The sequence below is a fragment of the Leptonychotes weddellii genome, chromosome 11 (assembly GCF_054177405.1).
Source record: "Leptonychotes weddellii isolate Sample4059 chromosome 11, ASM5417740v2, whole genome shotgun sequence".
Lineage (NCBI taxonomy): Eukaryota > Metazoa > Chordata > Mammalia > Carnivora > Phocidae > Leptonychotes > Leptonychotes weddellii.
The window spans coordinates 45,559,661-45,580,062 of NC_138379.1; the positions used below are offsets into that span (position 1 = coordinate 45,559,661).

The 20,402-nt window shown below is 37.8% G+C and overlaps 2 protein-coding genes across 2 annotated transcripts; one reads left to right on the forward strand and one right to left on the reverse strand.

The window, feature by feature from the left end:
* Window positions 1-290: 290 nt before the first annotated feature.
* OR51F2 (olfactory receptor family 51 subfamily F member 2) lies at window positions 291-1,597 on the reverse strand. Its single transcript, XM_031026933.2, is given in 3 exon segments — window positions 291-1,274; window positions 1,277-1,477; window positions 1,480-1,597. Coding segments are annotated over 3 exon segments (945 nt in total). The 3' UTR covers window positions 291-648.
* A 15,795-nt stretch (window positions 1,598-17,392) lies between these two features.
* Window positions 17,393-18,996, forward strand: OR52R1 (olfactory receptor family 52 subfamily R member 1). Its single transcript, XM_031022722.2, has one exon. The coding sequence runs from the start codon at window positions 17,575-17,577 to the stop codon at window positions 18,517-18,519; it is 945 nt and encodes a 314-aa protein (XP_030878582.2). The 5' UTR covers window positions 17,393-17,574; the 3' UTR covers window positions 18,520-18,996.
* The last annotated feature ends 1,406 nt before the right edge of the window (window positions 18,997-20,402 follow it).

Consider the following 20,402-nt stretch of genomic DNA (forward strand, 5'->3'; position numbering starts at 1 on the left):
GAATTCCCTTTTATTAAGATTAATTTTGGAGAAATTGTGTAATCTTCATTCCTGGGTTGTTAGTAATGCTATTACCAACTTTTAATGTTCAGCTAACAGCAGCAAGAACTGATCCTGAGCATTTGATATGGCATTTTGTATGTATATCAGATATAAGAAAGGGCAAAATAACTACCTATATATGATCCAATGTTGAACTACATTGATATGCTTATAAGATACACTCTATAGAATGACTATTTTTAGAGTTAATCAAGAATTTTAAGAAGAGAAAAATTAAAGTGCCTTTTGGATATCATTCAGAAAAGAACAACAGGTCTATTAACAAAGTTTCCTACATTAAATCTGGACTTTTTGAATTGTATGCAGTCTGAATGAATACTTTATTCAGGTCTCATACTACTTGAAAATACGAATAGTTGTTTACATACATTATCTCACTTTACCTTGAAAACAAAACATAATTTAGGTGATATTAATATGAACTCACTGACAAGGAAACTAAGCAAATATCACACAACCTGTAAGTTACTTAGTTTAAGATTGTTGGAAGAATATCTAGGCCCTTTGGGGCAATTACCCCATTCTACCAAAGCACTCATTCATAAATGGCTTTCTATCTACTCTGAGATAACTAGTAAATAGTGATTAGATTTGTTGCTGCTTCTGAATTAAGACCTTGATAATAGCCTTTCGAATCTGCTTAATCTTCACACTGTAGATGATAGGGTTGAGCACAGGAGGGATGAGAAGAAAGACACTGGCCATGATGGTGTGGACAAATGGAGGTGCTGAATGGCCATAGCGATGGACAAAAGACAAGCTGCTGAGGGGGATGTAGAAGACAGCAACAGCACTAATGTGGGATATGCAGGTGTTGAAGGCTTTTTGCCGCCCCTCTGAGGAGGCAATGCTGAGAACAGATCGGATGATCAGTACATAGGAGAGCAAGATGCAAGGGCAATCAAACCCGGTTGTGGAGAGAATTGCAAACAGACCGAGGACGTTGTTGATTCTGTTGTCTGTGCATGAGAGTTGAACGAGATCAACATGGTAGCAATAAGAATGTGAAAGGACCACAGCACTGCAGAAGGACAGCCTCTTAACAAAGAGCACCACTGGTAACATGACAGCAACATTTCTTATCAAGATGCTCATCCCAATCTGGGCAATCCTGGCATTGGTGAGAATGGTGGTGTATCTCAGTAGATCACAGATGGCTACAAAATGATCAAAGGCCATGGCCAGCAGAACCCCAGACTCCATGAAAGTAATCCATGGAGAAAGAACATCTGGTCAATGCAGGCATTTAAGGTGATTTCTCGGGCTTCAAACCAGAAGACACCAAGGGTAGTGAAAAGTGTGCATAGGGATAAGCTCAGGTCTGTGGCTGAAAGCATAGAGAGGAAATAATACATGGGTTCATGTAGGTTCTGCTCACGGAGGACCACAAATAGAATCATGCTGTTCCCAGAGGGGCAATGACATACAGGAGACAAAAAGGGATGGAGATCCAAAACCGGGCTGCTCTCAGGCCCAGGATACCTGTCAGGATGAAGGTCAGAGGTTGAGCATTGGTATTATTGAGGGCCAACATAATGAGGAACTGAGAAGACAGGGATATTTGAATAAGTGAACACATAATAAATATGTAGCTATCACTTAGAACATCTTTCTGGCACTCTCACATTCACTGAATTACTACTGCTGATTCTCTAAGAATTTTAGTTTTTTCTGAGCTTTCTAGTACTGGATGCTTCTCTCCATGCTTCTCCTCATTTATTGAAAAGAGAGGATTCTCTGAATTATGCCACATCAAATTTTCCTAAGTCTGTATTCTCTTTGGTGACAACAAACATCACAATTAAGTCATCCCTGCCTGTAAAAGTTCCCAGTAGAATATTTAAACAATTTGAGAAAATTGGTCTCGAGTATTTTTTTTTAGTGAAGTATAATTTAACATACAGTGTTATATTAGTTTCAGGTGTACAACATAATAATATAATGATTTTCAGTATTTTTTGAAAATAAATTACTAATTCTGAAATAAAGCACTGAAAAAATCAAGTCACATTTGAAATGTGGATATTATTAGTTTTTCCAGGGAAATATTCAGAAGAATGCCAAAGACATCCCCAAGACACATATGTTTATATATGTGAATTCAAGGTGGTCCAAAGAACTACCCTAACAAAAATAATTGTAACTCCCATTTGTCAAATGTTCTCTGTGTTATTGACATTTTATATGCATTATATAATTTCATCCATACACCAACTCTAGGAGGTAGATAGCAGTATATTTTGCATATGAGGAAACTAAGACTCAAAAATTTATCGCCCAAGGTTATCTTTATGTAGCACTACGTAATTGTTGAGAGAAACCATATATAACACAAAGGTGGAGGAAGAAAGAAAGAGAGAGAGAGAGAGGAAGGGAGAGAGGGAGGAAGGAAGGAAGGAAGGAAGGAAGGAAGGAAGGAAGGAAGGAGGAGGGAGGAAGGAAGGAAGGAAAGAAAAAGAAAGAAAGAAAGAAAGAAAGAAAGAAAGAAAGAAAGAAAGAAAGAAAAAAGGAAGGAAGGGATGGAGGGAGGGAGGGAGAAATTGAGAGAGAGTGAGGAGAGGGAGGGAGGAAGGGAGGAAAGGAAGGAAGAAAGAAAGAGAGCTAGAAATGCAAACATTGCCATTATAATTGCCAGATTCGGTTGACTCATTTTTGTGATCCTCTCATTTATCCAACACTTACGTATTATGCTGAGGATACTTTCTTTCTGGAAATTCTCTCTCCTCATGTATTGGCACTAGTCTCTATTACTTGTCTCCCACCACTCAGCAATTTCTCTCTCTGGCTTCCCACCCTGCACCCAAAGAACCTTAACTTTGGAATCCTTCAGGCACCTGCCCTTTGCCCATTCTCAATTCATTTAAATAATTATCTCGCCCATTTTCACAGTTTCATCTTGCACCTATTTAATGAAAAATTTCAAATAGATATCTGAAGGCAGCTGTGGTTTCCAGGTTCTTAAAGATTAGAACTTCCTTCTGAACGTTGCCCCACATATTCCTCCTGAGTAAATCAAATTCAATATTTCAAAACCAAATTGATCATTTTGCCCTATAATTGTTCTTACTCCTATATATTCTGAATAAAGCTCATAATTTTCATAAAAATTAACCAATTCTCTAAGTCAGAACTCTGGAAATTGTCCTGTACACATATCTTTCCCAATCAATCACCAAGTCCCTCCTACTTAAACTTTAATGACTTTCTTCTTCCACCTCTTCTTTATTTAAGCACAAAATAATCTCTTTCAGATCTTCAAACTGTATAACCTAGTCTATTAATTAACCTACAAATAATAATGTATTATAAATATAAGATGACAAGGGCTCCAAAGCAATAACAACATCCATTTATTAAGCATCTTCTCTATGCCAGAAAAATAAAAATGAGAAAATTCTTTAAACTGAATAAAAATGGGAAAACCACATATGAAAATCTGTACAGCAAGACACTGGAGTGCATGTGTAGTCTGAAGAATATACATTTATTAGGAAAACAAGGATATAAATTATCTTTTCTCAATATAAGATGCTAGGAAAATATTTAAATAAATGTGAGAAGAAGCAATTAACAAAGGTTAAGAGCACAAATGAATGAGTTAACAATAAAACCAAAGTTGATTACTTAAAGAGAAAATATGTGAACTTTTTTCAAGAGTGGTCAAGAAAATTTTAGAAAAAGTGTGATTAACTGCATGAGAAATGAAAAAGAAAACAAAAGTATTGAGAAACAAACTTTAAATATAATGGTATAGTATGCATAAGTATAACAATATATTTGGCAACAGATACAAAATGGACAACTTTATAGAAAAACATCAATCACCAAACTAGTTCAAGAAATCAAAACCATCAGAGGAAATGTCAATGATGGGGAAAACTCCCACAACCAAATTTGAAGGGAAAAAAAAGTAGAGTATTTCTATCTTTCACAAATTCTAGTAGAGTGGAAAAGAGGGAATTTTGCTTCCCCAGCAAGGAGACAATGCCTGGAGACAGTTTTGGTTGTCACAACTGGGGAGGGAGTGCCACTGGCATCTAGTGGATTGATGCCAGGGATGCTTACATCCTAAAATACACAAGACAACAAAGAACTATCCAGCCCAGAATGTGAACAGGGCTGAGGTTGAAAAGCCCTATTCTCAAGCATATAAACAGATGGAAAGCTAGTTATCTAATTACTTAGAATGACACATGCAAACATTATAAATAACTTTTTAGTAAGTCAGATGTAACTATGCTTTTAAAGAATATGCACTTTGAAACAGTGGACTTTGTCTTATGAATGAAAGAATTATTCAACTTAAGAAATCTATTAATGGTATGGCTATACAAAAAGATTAATGGAGAAAAAACCTGATCAAGGGATGAGAAAAAAATCAGAAAATTCAATGGCAATTCAAGATAAAATTCTTAATATTTAGGAAGGAAATGAGTTCCTGAATGAAAGACATCTTCTAGAATTTGGAGCAAACATATTTACTGGCGACCTATTAAAAACATTTCTATTGAAGTCAGTAAAAGATAAAGATACCTACTATCACAACTACTATTCAACATTCTATGAAAAAGTCTTAGTAAATGAGAAAAAACAAGTAAATGAAAGGAGAGTGTTACTTTTGAAAATAAAATTTTTCAAAGTCTTTAGGTTTTAATTGATTCTTTACCTTAGAAATCTAAAAGAACAGACTGCAAACTCTTAAAATAGAGTTAACCAAATTGACCACAGAGATCAATATCACAAATTAATACCTTTTCCTGTTCATAAGAATTAATCCCTGAAGAAATTTTTAAAAAATAAGTATTTATTTATAATAGCCATAAAACTATAAACTGTATTGGTATAACACAATGTCTGTGTTTGGCAGGGAGAGAATAGGTCTCTAAAAATTTATTGAAGAACATTAAAAAAGTCTTTTATTTCTTTATTAAATATAAAAATATTCCATAGTGAAAAGATATGAATTCTCCCATGAATATTCTCATAAATTAAAGCATTATCAATCAATAACACAAAAGAGTTTTTAATGGGTAGTGACAGATGGATCCTAAAATGTATTAGGTACAATAAATGTGCAAATATATTCAGTATAATTTGAAAATGATGAAGGGAGGGACTTGTTCTTTGATATATCAAAATGTAATATAAAGTTATTATAACAAAATATAATATTGTCAAAAGTTTAAAAATATATATCCCCAGAAAAAAATTGCATTTCAAAAAAATGTGTGAATGAGGATAAAGAATATGATGACAATGGCATCTTATAACACTAGAAAAAAGAACTGATATGTGATAAATGATGTTTGGTCAATTGGCTAACAATTTATAAAAATATTAAAATATCCCTATTTTATACAGATTTCTGCATTTGGATTAAGGATTTCAAGGTAAAACAAAGCCCTTACAATAATATTAGAATAAATAAGAGAAAATGCATTTAGGACTTTTTTAGTGAAGGCCTTCTATTTAAGATGAAATTAAAGCTATTAAGTAAAATATTGATACAAAACACTGCATCAAATTTAAATGCTATTGATTGCAAAAGATGCCTGTGAACAAAATAAAAAGTACATCATATCATACATGCATTAGAAGGACAAGACCAAAAAATGCTGCTGTATGCACTTCAAACTAGATTGTGTGTCTGTTGTTTGTTTGATGACAGTCTATGGTTTGATCAATGGTGAGGGAGTTGGGAATAGGAAACATAACACTAAGTAGATTTCTGTGTCCAGAGGTTTTGGTCATGAAGGACATGGTGGACATTGGGATGTATTATTCTGGTCCAATAGCATAATAAAGATGAAGTTAGGTGTCCTTCCTCCTGCACTGATGGGAGGTAAAACCCTGGTAACCCATTCCCATTTAAGATGCCTCATCTGTAAACCTTGAACCTTAAAAATATCCCTGATCTGCCTATTTCCAGTTTGTCTGTGATGATTGGTCAAATACCAAGATGTATTTGAAGTACTTCTTTCTAAATATAAATGGCTTCTGTGAAGACAGCTATTTGAAAGCTCAGATTACCAGGATCCTGTAAAAAGGTGGAGCTGATGCTAAGTAAAATAACTCAAAAAGCTTATTTTCTAGAAAATGGAGATATGGAAATCAGTCAAATTTAAAAGCTGATTGAAACAATAAAATTTACAATAAATGTCAAATTTGGGCCACACAGAATCACAACAATTCACTCCATTTCCTTGACATAACTGTTTTTCTCCTGGGAATAAATATTTGTTTGCAAACTTGTTGTTGATATCTCACTTCATTTCCACAACATTTAGCTTGTGCCTGCCACTCTGCACCCCTCTTCCCATTATCTGTACCCTTCTACCTCTAATTTGCAGTCCTGGGCTTCTCAGTACCTGCCCTACTCCATGCCTCCCACTGCTCCATCCTTTCCTGGCCCTCCAGATTAGCTCTCAATAGTCCCTCTCCCTGGTCTGCTCTTTCTGCTCCTGGCATCTTACCTTGCTCCCAGCAGAGGGAGAGTTGCCCTTCCCACTCACTGCCCAGCCATGTATGCATGTGGATAGCTCTTGGACCTGGGCTTCTATAAGGAGCTCAGCATGTAACCCAGCCCTGCTGCCAAGAGACCCTTGGGGTTTAGAGATAATATAATCAGATGAGCAGCATAATTCTAGGTTTGAGGACTAGGCTTCCCTTGGAGGCTCATCACATTAGACTGAAGCAGGTCTAAATAATACGTTTACCATCTCTCTTTTAATTATTTTTAAAATTATTTTTAATATTTAATTACTTAAATTTTAATTTAAAAATTTATAATATTTTTCAATAAACATAAACATTCTTTTTCCCCATTACCTTTATTTTATTTTTTATTATTATGTTCAATTAGCCAACATATAATACAGTACATCATTAGTTTTTGATGTAGAGTTCAACAATTCATTAGCTGCGTATAACACCCAGTGTTCATCACAGCATGTGCCCTCCTTAATGCCCATCACCCAGTTACCCCTACCCCCCTCCATTCTGTTACCTTAAGTTTGTTTCCCGGAGTCCAGAGTCTCTCATGGTGTGTCTCCCTCTCTGATTTCTTCCCATTCAGTTTTCCCTCCCTTCCCCTATGGTCTTCTGAGCTATTCCTTATGTTCCACATATAAGTGAAACCATATGATAATTGTCTTTCTCTGCTTGACTTATTTTACTTGGCATAATCATTACCTTTAGATCCTATTTATTGCCATGTAGGCTGCAGGCAAGAAATACTCTCATACCTCCTCCTTCTCTCCCTTCTCCATTACCAAATTCAGTCACCTACAGCATAATATTTGCCTGGATAAGATATATAAATTTACATACAGTCTTATAGCTATGATTAAATATTACCTATTCACATTTCAGTTGTTTGAACCTTAAAACAAATAAATTTTTATTGAAATATGAAATACACATTATTCAACACAGAATCTAAAATATATGGTGTGACTAAAAAAGAATGGCATAGCATCTTATATCAATAACACATATTCATCAACATAAAATCAATTCTTTCCTTTTCCACTGATTCAATTGCCCATAATTATGTCAAATTTCCATTTAATTCACACTGGACCATGGTTTTCTACGACAACTTTCTGTTTCTCTGAAATTCAAATCATCTTCCATTTTGCAAGGCTTTAATACATTCTGCATTTTTTTATTACATTATGTTAATCACCATACATTACATCATTAGTTTTTGATGTAGTGTTCCATGATTCATTGTTTGCATATAACACCCAGTGCTCCATTCAGTACGTGCCCTCTTTAATACCCATCACCCGGCTAACCCATCCCCCAGCCCCTCCCCTCTAGAACCCTCAGTTTGTTTCTCAGAGTCCATAGTCTCTCATGGTTTGTCTCCCCCTCCCATTTTGCACTTTTTTAAGGCATATTAGAGTGCTGCTTTCCTGGGATTACTTTACATGGCACCCCTGAATAATTTCCACTTGTACCTGGTTGGCAATGGATATTTATTTTATTTTGCTGAAGTACACACTCTGGTTTTATTCAGAAAAAAGAAGGAAAAAAGAAAAAGAAAAAGAAAAAGGATGCAGGGGCGCCTGGGTGGCTCAGTCGGTTAAGCCTCTGCCTTTTTGCTCAGGTCACAATCCCAGGGTCCTGGGATCGAGTTCTGAATTAGGCTCCCTTCCCTGCTCGATGGGGAGTCTGCTTCTCCCTCTCTCTCTGCTGCTCTCTCTCTCTCTCTCAAATAAATAAAATCTTTAAACAAGAAAAAAAAGGATGCAGAAAATGATAAATTTTCTTTGTTTCTGCCTGTCTAAAAAAATTATTTTTTGCTTTTACATTTTATTGATGGATTGGCTATATATAGAATTGTTAGGCTGTTATAATTTTCTCTGAACATTTTTAAGGTAGTTTAATAGAGTGAACAAAACTGAGTTAAAATTTTGGTTCTATATGCCTACACTGTAAAAACTTAACTCCGCAGTGCCTTGGTTTCTCTACCTGTAAAATGTTGATACCTATTTCATTGGGTTGTTCTATACAATCAGTAATTCAGTAGCTTTTAAACCATTAGAATACAACTTCGCATGTAGAAACAAACAAATCTCACCCATTCACAACTAGGCCTCTGTAAACCAAAACTGAACTTTCTTGCCTTTTTTTATAGGTCTTTTCCCTACTCTAATGCATTAGGCTCTACTTTTTTTTATTTTTGGTACCTTGAAATTCCACAATATTGTTTCTGTGTATACCTTTTTTTTTTCATTTTTCATTCTTTTTCCTTCTTTGCTCAGTAGTATTCAATTGGATAGATGTAGCAAATTTGTTTAACCTCCAATTGACAGATTTGTTTTCACATCTTAGCTATTATGTAGACAGCTACTATGAACATTCTTTGACATTATTGGTGCATAAATAAAAAAAATAACTTGTGGTATGAACTAGAAATGGAGTTGCTTGGCCAAAAAGATCCTCACCTTTATTAGAAATTGCCAAAGGTTCCTGATGTGGCTGTACTCCGTGTCTGAGTGCTCCAACTGACCCACAATTTTGCCAATACTTACTGTTACCAAAGTATTTGATTTTAGTTATGTTAATAAGTTTGCATTGGTATCTCACTCTGATTTGATTTTTTATTTCCTTTTGAATAATAATGTTGAACACCTTTCCATATGTGTATTAGCCATTCATCTACTGCTTTTTGTGAAGTGCCTATTTAAATCATTTGCTTAAAATTTTAATGAGTTACTTGTCTTTCCATTAATTGATTGTGGGACTTTATTTTTCAGTTATATGCATTGTGAATGTTTTCTCCATCTCTGACTTGCCTTTTCAAATTTATAATGCTATATTTTGAAATTGATGTTTTTTACTTAAATTATGAAGTTCAATCTTTGATTTTCTTCTTTTATAGCTACGCTTTTTGTAGACTAAGAAATCTTTGCTTTCCTCAAGTTCATGAAATATTATTCTATTTTTTTCCTTTAGAATCTTTATACTTTTAGCTTTCAAATTTAGGCTAATATTACAACTTCAATAAAGATTTTTCACATTGAGGTAAGAGTTGAGGCTCATTCTGTTTTTATACAGACAGTTTAGCACCATGACATTTTTCTGTCCCTGAATTGCATTGATCTCCGTTGAAAATTAACTGTGTTTGGAGCCATTTCTGCTTTCTTTATCATTTCTTCAATAATGTATTGATCTATCCTTGCGTAAATACAAGGCCACCCCTAAGATATGCAAGACACTGTAGGATCCCCGCCTAGATAGATAACAATTTAATTACGTAAACAAATAGATGAATTAAACTATATTTAACAATTACATAAACAATTTAATTAAAATTACATTTAATAATCCACTGGCTCATGTGGAATACACTTATTTATAGATGAATAATTAAGATAATGGATGAAAAGATATTTATTTTTGTATTAGGTTACTAAGGCTGCCATAACAAAGTACCACAAACTGAATAGCTTAAACAACAGAAATGTATTTTGTCATAGTTCTGGAGCTTAGAAGGCCAGGATTAAAGTATCAGCCGGGTTGGTTTCTTGTGTTGACTATGAAGGTGAATCTGTTCAAGGCCACTCTCCTGCCTTCTGGTGGTTTGCTGGAACTTTGGCTTGTAGACACATTATCTAGATCTCTGCCTTCATGTCCTTGTGGCATTCAATCTCTGTTTATATGTCCCTGTGTCCAAATTTGCCCTTTTTATATGGACACCAGTCATACTGGAGTAGGGCCCACCCTACTCCACTATGACTACATCTTAACTAACTACATCTTTAATGACCCTATTTCCAAATAAGGTCATATTCTGAGGTACTGGGGGTTAGAACTTCAACATATGAATTTGGGGGGGAACAAAATTCAACTCCTAACAATTATCCAATCAGCGCACATACATTGTCTTGTCTTTTCGTTCTGTGTAGGACCTTCACTACAATGTTGACATCAGCAAGGTTCTCCCTGAAGTTTGAAAAAGCAGAGCATAGACCTAATTATTTCCCCTTTACCCAGATTTGATTTCCTTATTTGAATGTGGTAATGAACCCTGTATGGTGGCGTGACTGGCAGTGAGAGTACCTTGTTCAGGTGAGTAGGAAATGAGGCAGGAAAAAGCCATCTGGTGTTACACCTTCTGAAGTCAAATAGAAGGAGCTTTCCTCTTCAATATCATGGTGGGAAGTTCTGCTTCCTGAAGAGATGCAGAAAGTAAAAAAAGATTTTCACTATAATTAGGGGACAGAGTCTGAACAACGTACTTAGGGAGGTCAGTTACTATAGTTTCCTAACACCATGTCTCAGCACAATGAAAGGGAGAGAAATGTGAAAATAGTTCGGGCTGTTTTGAAAGCTCAGGTAAAGTCAGTCACCATGAACTTGCAATGGCTCCAATCTGATCATTTATGTTACTGCTTCTAGAGGTTGCTCAGTGGTACAGGGGTAGCAAGAGACAATGACACTGGGAGTAGTAGCTGAGATGGATAGACAGTTGTTAAGGTTATTCATATGAGTATGGTTGAAATGATGAACTATGAGGACTAGGTTTCATAGACAAGAACTGTAAAAGAAAAGAGGGCTGAAAGGATTGGAAAAATATATATATATAGGGTTTGAAGGAATTGATGATGTATAAAACATGGAATGAGTTAAAAAAAAAACTAGAAAGATAAGATGATATAGTTAGAGTGAGATGCTCAGGAATTCAGAGATTGAGTAGCTCTGAGTTGTGACAAGTTCCTGTCATGATTGACTGAGTATCTACAATGGAGATAAAGGTCAACACAATAGAGGATATAGGAGCTATGAAGCTATGAATGTGGATGAGCTTTCAACATAGTTACACTGAAGTGTCCCAGGATTCTCATGTCAATATCCTCAACAATGTCTTCTTTCATCAAAACTTCCTTTCCAAACATTTTCTCTGTCTCTCCCCTCACAATCCTATAAAATGTAACTTACAGATGGTTGTTCTGCACAAGAGATTCACAACAGCCATATTTCAGTTTCAAAAAGGAAAGAAAATTTTATTATTATTGTAGAAACCTAATAGAAACAGAAGAGGAAAGGAAGCTACACATAGATGAAAGTAATGAATGTAGGCAATAAATGAGAATAAGGCAAAGTTACATCAAATTGGGTACTTAAAACACCCAACCTCATCAGCTGGGGAAGCCCCATGGAAACAGCCAGGCTGCAGTCCTGATTAAGAGGCCTGGGTGGAGGGTCCTCCCCTCAGGTGACATTTCCAAATGACTATCCCCATAAGGGCCATATTTGTAGAACAAATAAGAGTGTTTGAAATTAAACATCTGTTTGCCTACATGCAGTTTGGAGCGAGCTGCATTTCCATGTTATCATATTTCTATATTTCAAGGAGCCTGGGCTCCATGTGTTTGCCTCCCCTCCTGGATTCCATTCCAGGTACCCAACGCAGCCTGAAGCAGTTGGGGGCTTGAGACAAGATTTGAAGTTCTTGGCATCCAGAACAGAAGGGCCAGTGCTGACCTAGAGGCCCAATAATAGATTTTAAACAACCTTGTTCCTAAGGTTATTTACACAGCATAAGTCTCACAAACAATATTCTTTAACCTCCCTATGTACATGCAGGTACACGTGGTCAGTAATGTGGGATATATCATAAAAACATTTATCTATACAGAACACTGGTATGGCTAGAAGTCTATGGTAACCAACCTTAACTAGCCCCTCAGTACAGCTCACAAATCTTTGAATGTTCTACTAGAGACTGAGGTTTAGAGCAGGGCTGTGAGCCAGGTGCCCAAGTCCTCAATGCATCCTGCAGATATACCAGCTTTTGAAAGACACAAACAATGAGGAGAACTTTAGGAGGGTAAATCAGGAAAGGACTGATCTGCCTAGTGCACACTCATTTCAGCAAGCCATGCCCACCTAAACTTGAAAAACAGTGTGGTTGGCCTAACAAGTAACTTCCACAAGACCTTGGATGCCATGTCTATTTGGAGCCACCATGGCATTTGGGACTGTGGAAGATGCAAGAGATGAGGAAACTCAGGTCCTGTCCCTAGATGTCAGATTTCATTTGGGGAAAAAAGTTCCTCCAGTGAAGAAGAAGGAGAAAAAGGAGGAGAGGGAGAGGGAGAAGGAGGAGGAGGAGGAGGAGAAGGAGAAGGAGAAAAGAAGAAGAAGACAACTATGATGATAACTAGGAGGAAGAGGAGGTGGTGAAGGGGGAGGACAAGAAAGAAGAGGAAGGCGAGGGGGAAGTAGGAAAGAAGGGGAAGATGGGGGCAAGAGGGGAAGGGAGAGAAGGAGGAGAAAGAGGAAGAAGACAGAGAAGAGGAAAGCCTGGCACTTTTTTCAACTTTCCTAATACCAAATATTTCACTCACCAGAGCTAAAAGAAGCAGATAAAGAAAAAGAAATTGCAACCAGAGATAAATCCAAAATTACAATATCAGCCCGATCCCCAAAATAATAAAACCTTGAATCTTTCCTGTAAACCTGGACTCCCTAACAAAAACAGTTTTATCCCAGATTTTTGTTATGGTTATATCTTAAAATAAATCCTGACCTTTGTGAACATGATAATGGCAATTCACCATAAACAGATTACTGTAAACCTTTTGTGTGATTTGTTTCCCTATAAATGTATGCTGGGTTGTGGATTTTGTGAGGCATAGCTTCTGAAGTCTGAACTCTACAAACAAATCCTTACTTTCTGTTTTTAAATACTTTTTTTCTCAAATCTTCATTTGACATATCATACATCAGGGAATGCTGAGAAAAAAGAAGGAAGAGAAAACCAGCAAGGCCCTACATGGGGAGTGAGAGGAAGCTCTGCATAAGCTTAACTGTTCAGGCTGAGTGAGGAGGGCCTTCCAGCTTCACCAAATTTCAAAAAGAACTATGGCAAGACCTCCATCTGGAAGTCCTCCTGCCTCTCCTGATAAGAAGTGGGAGGGCTTCAGAACCAGAGCTACCTAGGTACATACAAAAGCACCAAGAGATTGTCAACACCTCTTCAAACCCACACATTTTGATGTATAATTTCACACTATCAGCTTTGGAGCTCAGCATATGCTTTCACAATATACCGGTATGCAGTGCCGTTGTCCTCAGAGAGCCAAGTTATCCCAATAAATACGTATACTTAATGAAATTGTTATTTACACCTGCACAAACACACGTTATACAAACATACCATTCACATTCAAATCCAATCCTTACACACATGTCTATTAAAACATCTCTCAAATACACACATCAACAAACATATCCACACACCTTCACATTGTATAAAATTTCTTTTCAATTGTAAATATACATACTCTGGACTAACAAAAAATACATCCATACAGATAAGCTCACAATTGTGTATTCTCAACAACACTCATTCTTGCCCATGCACTCAATCCCCCAGCCTTTGCATTTGTGTATACAGAGCGGAGAGGCAACTTAAGGGTTAATGCTTCAAGCTTTAGTCTCTAGTCTCAGAGGAAACCAGAGATGGAGACAGGGGGGCCTATCAGGAGGGGGAGAATTAATGCTTGGGGAAGGGAAAGGCCAGACTTGAACAGGTCTTTAAATAGGTCCTAATCTAGTCTCTGCTAAAAGCTGAATCATAGGAGCCAGTTAGAGCTGCTCATGGTCAGAGATGAAGCAGAGCTCAAGGTGAGTGGTTCCCCTGTGCCACAGTCATCTCTGCCCTTCCCAGAGAACGGTAGGACTCACAGAGGCTCCAAGAAGCTGGAAGACGAGGCAATAGACTGCACAATGGCCTGACCCACTGGCCCTCCAGGTCCAGAGATCCCTGACGGATGGCTTTCCTTCTGAGATGGGGAGGATTCGCTGCTCACATCATGTCCTCCAGGGAATTCTAGAAAAGTAGGAGCCTGCCTCCACACACAATCCCTCCATGAAGGATTCTGGATTTGAACCCTACCCTGTTCCAGCATTATTGTTCTATGCCTTGGTTTTAGATACCCCAAAGTGAGAAAGTGATCTAAACATCCTTGAAACTATTCCTTAGCAAGATCACAGCCCATTTTATCCTTTACCCCTTCAGGCCTGAGCAATATGGTTAATTGATGGACATAAATAACTCCACATAATGAGTGCAGTAATTGAAGGCTAACAGAGCCAGTGGTACCAGCACGGAATTCAAACCCACACTCATAGGTGAAAGCTGAGCTCCACTAATGTGAGAACATCATTCTTTTGTTTTAAGATTTTATTTGTTCATTTGTCAGAGAGAGGGAGAGAGAAAGAGAGCCAGAGCACAAGCAGAAGGAGCATCTGGCAGAGGGAGAAGCAGGCTCCCCGCTGAGCAGGGAGCCTAGTGCTGGACCTGATCCCAGGACCCTGGGATCATGACCTGAGCAGAAGGCAGACGCTTGATGACTGAGCCACCCAGAAAGCCTGAGAACGTCATTCTTGTAACAGTATTTCCTGAACCAAAAGCTATGCCAAGTTCTCACAAGTTAGATTGTATTTTGGAGAACAGAAAAATTCACTCTGAAGTTCAGTGTGTGATCACCCTAGCTATAACATTGAAAAAGATGACTTAATTTCTTCTTTCAGTATGCATAAGGCTCACAAGAGGTCTAGCCCATGGGGGTGCAGGGACAGGGAAATATGTAAAAGCAGGAAAAGGGAGAAGGAATGCTGGGCAAGAAGGGAAATTATATTGCTCTTCTTTCCCTACTCTTGAGGGAATGCACATATCCATCTCTCCACCCAGCAGTAAGTTGATAACCTGTGCCTCCCTCAGAAATAGGATTTCAAATCTCACACACTTCACAAAAATGATCTAAGACTGGTTAACTCCCTGTCCACTCCACATGACTTGGAGCCTTCACTCTACACAGGCTGAGTACATAAGTGAGGGAAGAAGAGGCAAGGGAATTGCTGAGAAGGAGGACACCAGATTCCATGGGGTTGTAGGTATAGAGAAGAAAGAAAGGCACCTGTCAGAGACCCAATCTCCTATTTCAGACTTGGGTCCAGGACCACCTGAGAAGAGTCACCACTCCAAAAGGAGTATGGAGAACAGGTGAATTCCCCATGAAGGCTCATGGGCAGAAACTTTGTGAGAGTTAAAAACAATAAAATGTAAACGTTTATGGTGCTATATTTACAAAAATGGCAATGTCTTCCACAATTAATTAAAGAGATTATTATGCACTTTGAGAAATTGTAGGTTTAGCAGGCATCTTCATCAGTGCCCAGTACAAGAATGAAGATGGTCTAAGTATGCTTTCCAGGTGCCCATGAGCCTCAGTGACCAAGTCCTGACAAATGGAGGGTGACATACAGGAGGCAGAAGGGAGGGAGAGAGGAAGACTCTGGTTCAAACAGCACATATAACTGGAAGAACAAGCCAGGCAACAGAGGATAAAACTAGAGTCCTCGACCCCAGATAATGTGTGTGTCTGAATTTTCACCATACCCTGGATAGGAGTATTTGTTTTGAGCAAACCTATAGCTATTATCAAGGTAGGATAGTAAAGTTTGCAATGTAGAGCAAGATTTATAAAGTCTGAGCCCCATTACTCTCATAACGTTATAAAGCTAGGGAAAATCAGAAAGAGGTTAGGTCTATTTGGGATCTTGAAGAAAGCCTTTTTAGGAACCATTAGGTCTGGCTGAATGAAACATTTGTTAGTTCCAACAGGTGATTTGTTATGGGAGATTTGAAAAGATACTCTTCTTGTCTGTGTGTTTCTGTTATGGAGGAGATTCAAAAGCTCAGGTCAACTGAGATGAAAGGCTGAAAAGTAAGAACCAGGTGTGTCATGGACTCCTAGGTAGCTGTTAGAGGGATCAGACAAGTTCGACCACGTAAAGCAAGTATAGGCAGAGGAGGGCATTCATGTCTTTCACTGGCCAGCAGAGCAGACTCTAGTATGAGAATTATGCATAACTCTCTTGTAGCCATGGTGCAAAAGTAGTGTTTAAAAGGCTTCTCCAAGGATTTTAAGATATGGCTAATCAGTTAAAAAGTCCATTGCCACTGAACAATGACATTTCTTTGTTATTTGCTCCAGCAATTGTTTACTAAACCCCTATTCTGTGCCAAGCATGAACAGTGCTAGGATGGTGCACTGTGCAGTGCTCACCTCATGAAAATTTATCATCAGGACAGGAATTAGAAAACTATAACTTGCAGGCCAAATCTAGCTTGCAAGCTGTTTTTATAAATAAAATTGTATTGGAATGTACCACACTCACACATTTCTGTACTGACTGGCTGCCGCCATGCTACAGTGGCTAAACTGACTAGTTGCAACAGAGACTGTATAGCACACAAAGCCTAAAATATGTATGATCTGACCTTTTAAGAAAAATGTTTGCTGGCCTCTAATCTAGGAGGATGCACACTAAAGATAATAGGTTTAATTACAGGTATACAATCATCAGTCAGTTATCCTCTAGCCAAAATTCCCCTGGTAACTCCTAGAGTAAAAGCTAACTCAACATCACTACATACTTGCTATGAGCCTTTAAGCCAAAGTGTTTTCCAACCTGGGTTCTACCCTGAAAAGTTGCCTAAGTGGCTTAAACAGAAGCTTGAAAAGAACCGATGGGAAAGGTTAAAAGAGTCAGTTAGTTCTGAAGAATAAAAGGGCAAGAATGACTATTACTGACATTATTTGACAGGACAGTTTTCCCTTAGCAGATGCTACCTGCAAAGAAAATATTGATTCTTCGACAAAAATCACACTTGCAGCTAGTATGTTTTGATCCCATTTTGAATGACAGAAATATGAATGAGGAATGAAGAGTAGCATCAGCCATGTGCTCACAGTAGGACTGTGGAATGACGTGGTTGGGGCAGAAGGGCATCCTGGAGACCATGCTGCAAAAATTTTTCATTAAAACATTTGAAATTCTTCCAGTTTACCATTAAACCCAATTACCCTATTATTCAGTTGAACCTATCAAAATACTAAAAATAATAATAATTACTTATTTGATTATTATCACCTACAGAGAGTAAATTACCTTCACAATGGAGAACAAATTAACCACCCAGTGATGCTGGCCTCAGGGAACAGCTCTTTGCATCCTGTGTTCTTCATCCTACTTGGGATCCCAGGACTTGAGAATTACCAATTTTGGATTGCCCTTCCTCTCTGTGCCACGTATGTTGTGGCTATAGTTGGCAATATCATTGTCCTTCATATAGTCCGAACTGACCACACACTACATGAGCCCATGTACCTCTTTCTAGCCATGCTAGCTATCACCGACCTGGCCCTCTCCTCTTCCACGCAACCTAAAATGCTGGCTATACTCTGGTTTCATGCTCATGAGATTGAATACCATGCCTGCCTCATCCAGGTGTTCTTCATCCACGCCTTTTCTTCTGTGGAGTCTGGGTTGCTCATGGCTATGGCCTTGGACCGTTTTGTGGCTATCTGCTTCCCACTCCACCACTCTACTATCCTGACCCCAGCTGTGGTGGGTAAACTGGGGGCAGCCGTGATGATGAGAGGATTGCTGTGGGTGAGTCCCTTCTGCTTCATGGTCTCCAGGATGCCCTTCTGCCCCAACCACGTCATTCCACAGTCCTACTGTGAGCACATGGCTGTGCTAAAGCTGGTGTGTGCAGACACTAGAGTCAGTCGTGCATATGGGCTCTTTGCGGCCTTCTCTGTGGTTGGCTTTGATATGATTGTCATCAGTATATCCTATGCGATGATTTTGAGAACTGTTCTGGGATTGCCCTCTGAGGAAGCCCGGCTCAAGGCTTTTGGCACATGTGCTTCCCATATCTGTGTCATCTTGGCTTTTTATATCCCAGCCCTCTTTACTTTCCTCACCCACCGCTTTGGACATCACGTGCTCCGAGTGGTACATATCATGTTCGCTAATCTCTATCTACTGGTACCCCCCATGCTCAACCCCATCATCTATGGGGTTAGGACCAAGCAGATCAGGAACAGGGTTATTCGAGGATGTTGTGGAAAAGATCCCTGAGCCAAGGGTCACGGCATCACAACCAACCCCATCACCCCACTGATCCGGAATGCACATATCAGAACAAAGTTATCTGTGAACAAAAGGCCCAGAGGTTAGCAACCCTCCAGAACAAAAGAACAATTTTGAAAATGCCCAGAACAAGAACTCTCTGAATGATGTGATTGATCATAAATACCGAGTTGACCAATCTTCATCATCACAAGAGAACAGTAAAAAATATGTCCATCTATCAAATTAGTGAAGATTTGAACAGAATGCCATCTTCCAACAGACCACTAAGGTGAAAATGATCTTTACCCTGCCAGAAGTCTAAGCTGCTACCTGTTAAAAAGGAGATAAGAACTTTCCACCAAAACAGTTAAAAAGTACATGTATTTTTTCCTTCTTGGAATCTCTTTATTAAAATAGAATTTGAGGGAAAGAAAAGTACAAAGATACATATAGATTCATTATTTATAAAACCAAAAACAGGAAAATACATATACTGATCTATATGAAGAATGAGCAATTGAATATCATGTAGCATTTAAGTAATGTATTTGCAAAGAGCATGTAAAGATGTGAAAAAGATCAAGATATAATATTAAAGAAAAAAGAAAACACTTGCTCATAAGGCTGAAATCAATTCTAAAAAGAAATACATATGCATAGAAAAAGATTCTGGGAATACATCTAACTGCTAATAATAGCAACTCAGAGTAGTGAGATTTGTGATATTTTAATTTTCTTTTTGCACTTTCATGTATTTTTAAAAACTATCCTTGATTGAGGACATAATTTTAGTATGAAAAAAAGTAATTCAAACAATAACAAAATGTACAGAACAAGTTAATTCAGTGCCAAAGCCTAGGAAAATGGAGTGGGCAATCTGAGAAGATGAAGGACTCCAGAATATAGCAAGTCCCAGAAAAGCTTGAAAATCTCCATGAAAATTGCTGCCAGAATCACAACTTTTTGAGACTGGTAACAGTGAGCATTTTGTATGCTGAGTGTTGGTCCCTCCTTCCAGAAATTGCCTATTCCCTGATGACAATGGATTGCACAATGAAGAAGTTTTGGGGGAAAAAAAAGGACATTCTCTTCTGAAGATAGCTATATTGTATGGTTAAAGGTAGTGAGAAAGTCAATAGAAGTTTGAGTATTTGTTAATATTTAATTTTCTTTTCAATTAAAATGTTAACCTGTTTTAGAAAACCATATTTTTTCTGATTTTTTCAACTTTATTATGGTGTACTTACACAAAAAGGTGCATATATTTAATGTATTCATTTTAATGAGTTTGGACATATGCATACACACATGATAGCATCACCACAAATAAGGTAAAAATCATCCATCACAATTACTGCATTTGTGTATTTATCCTCCTTCACCACTCTCCTGTCAAAGCTAATAGTGAAGAAGGTTCTAGAACACAGGCTTTTATGTTATTAAAACCAACATCAGATGAAGGTGCTTGAAGAGGAATCGGGAACATGTTTGCTTCTCCCAGGAGAAATAGCTAGAGGAGCCTAAAAGTGTCCCCAGAAATGAATGGGTATTCTGAAGGAGCATTTTCATGATTCCCAAATACTAGCCATGTAAAGGGACCGACCCGTGTTCCTATTATCAGCAAATCAGTTAATGATTGTAAGTCCCTCTTTTACATTTTAAAATCAGCTTTGTTGCTGTATAACTTGTGACAATAAAATGTAAATATTTTCACATACACTTTGAAGAGTTCTGACACATATACCTGCCTCTGTAGCTACCAGCCTGATTAAGACAGAGAACACTGCCCTCACTTCATAAAAGTTTCTCTTGCCTCTCTGGAGTCAACCACCCCCTCTCCACCCCAACCAGGCAAACCCTGATCTGATGTCTTTCACTATAGATTAATT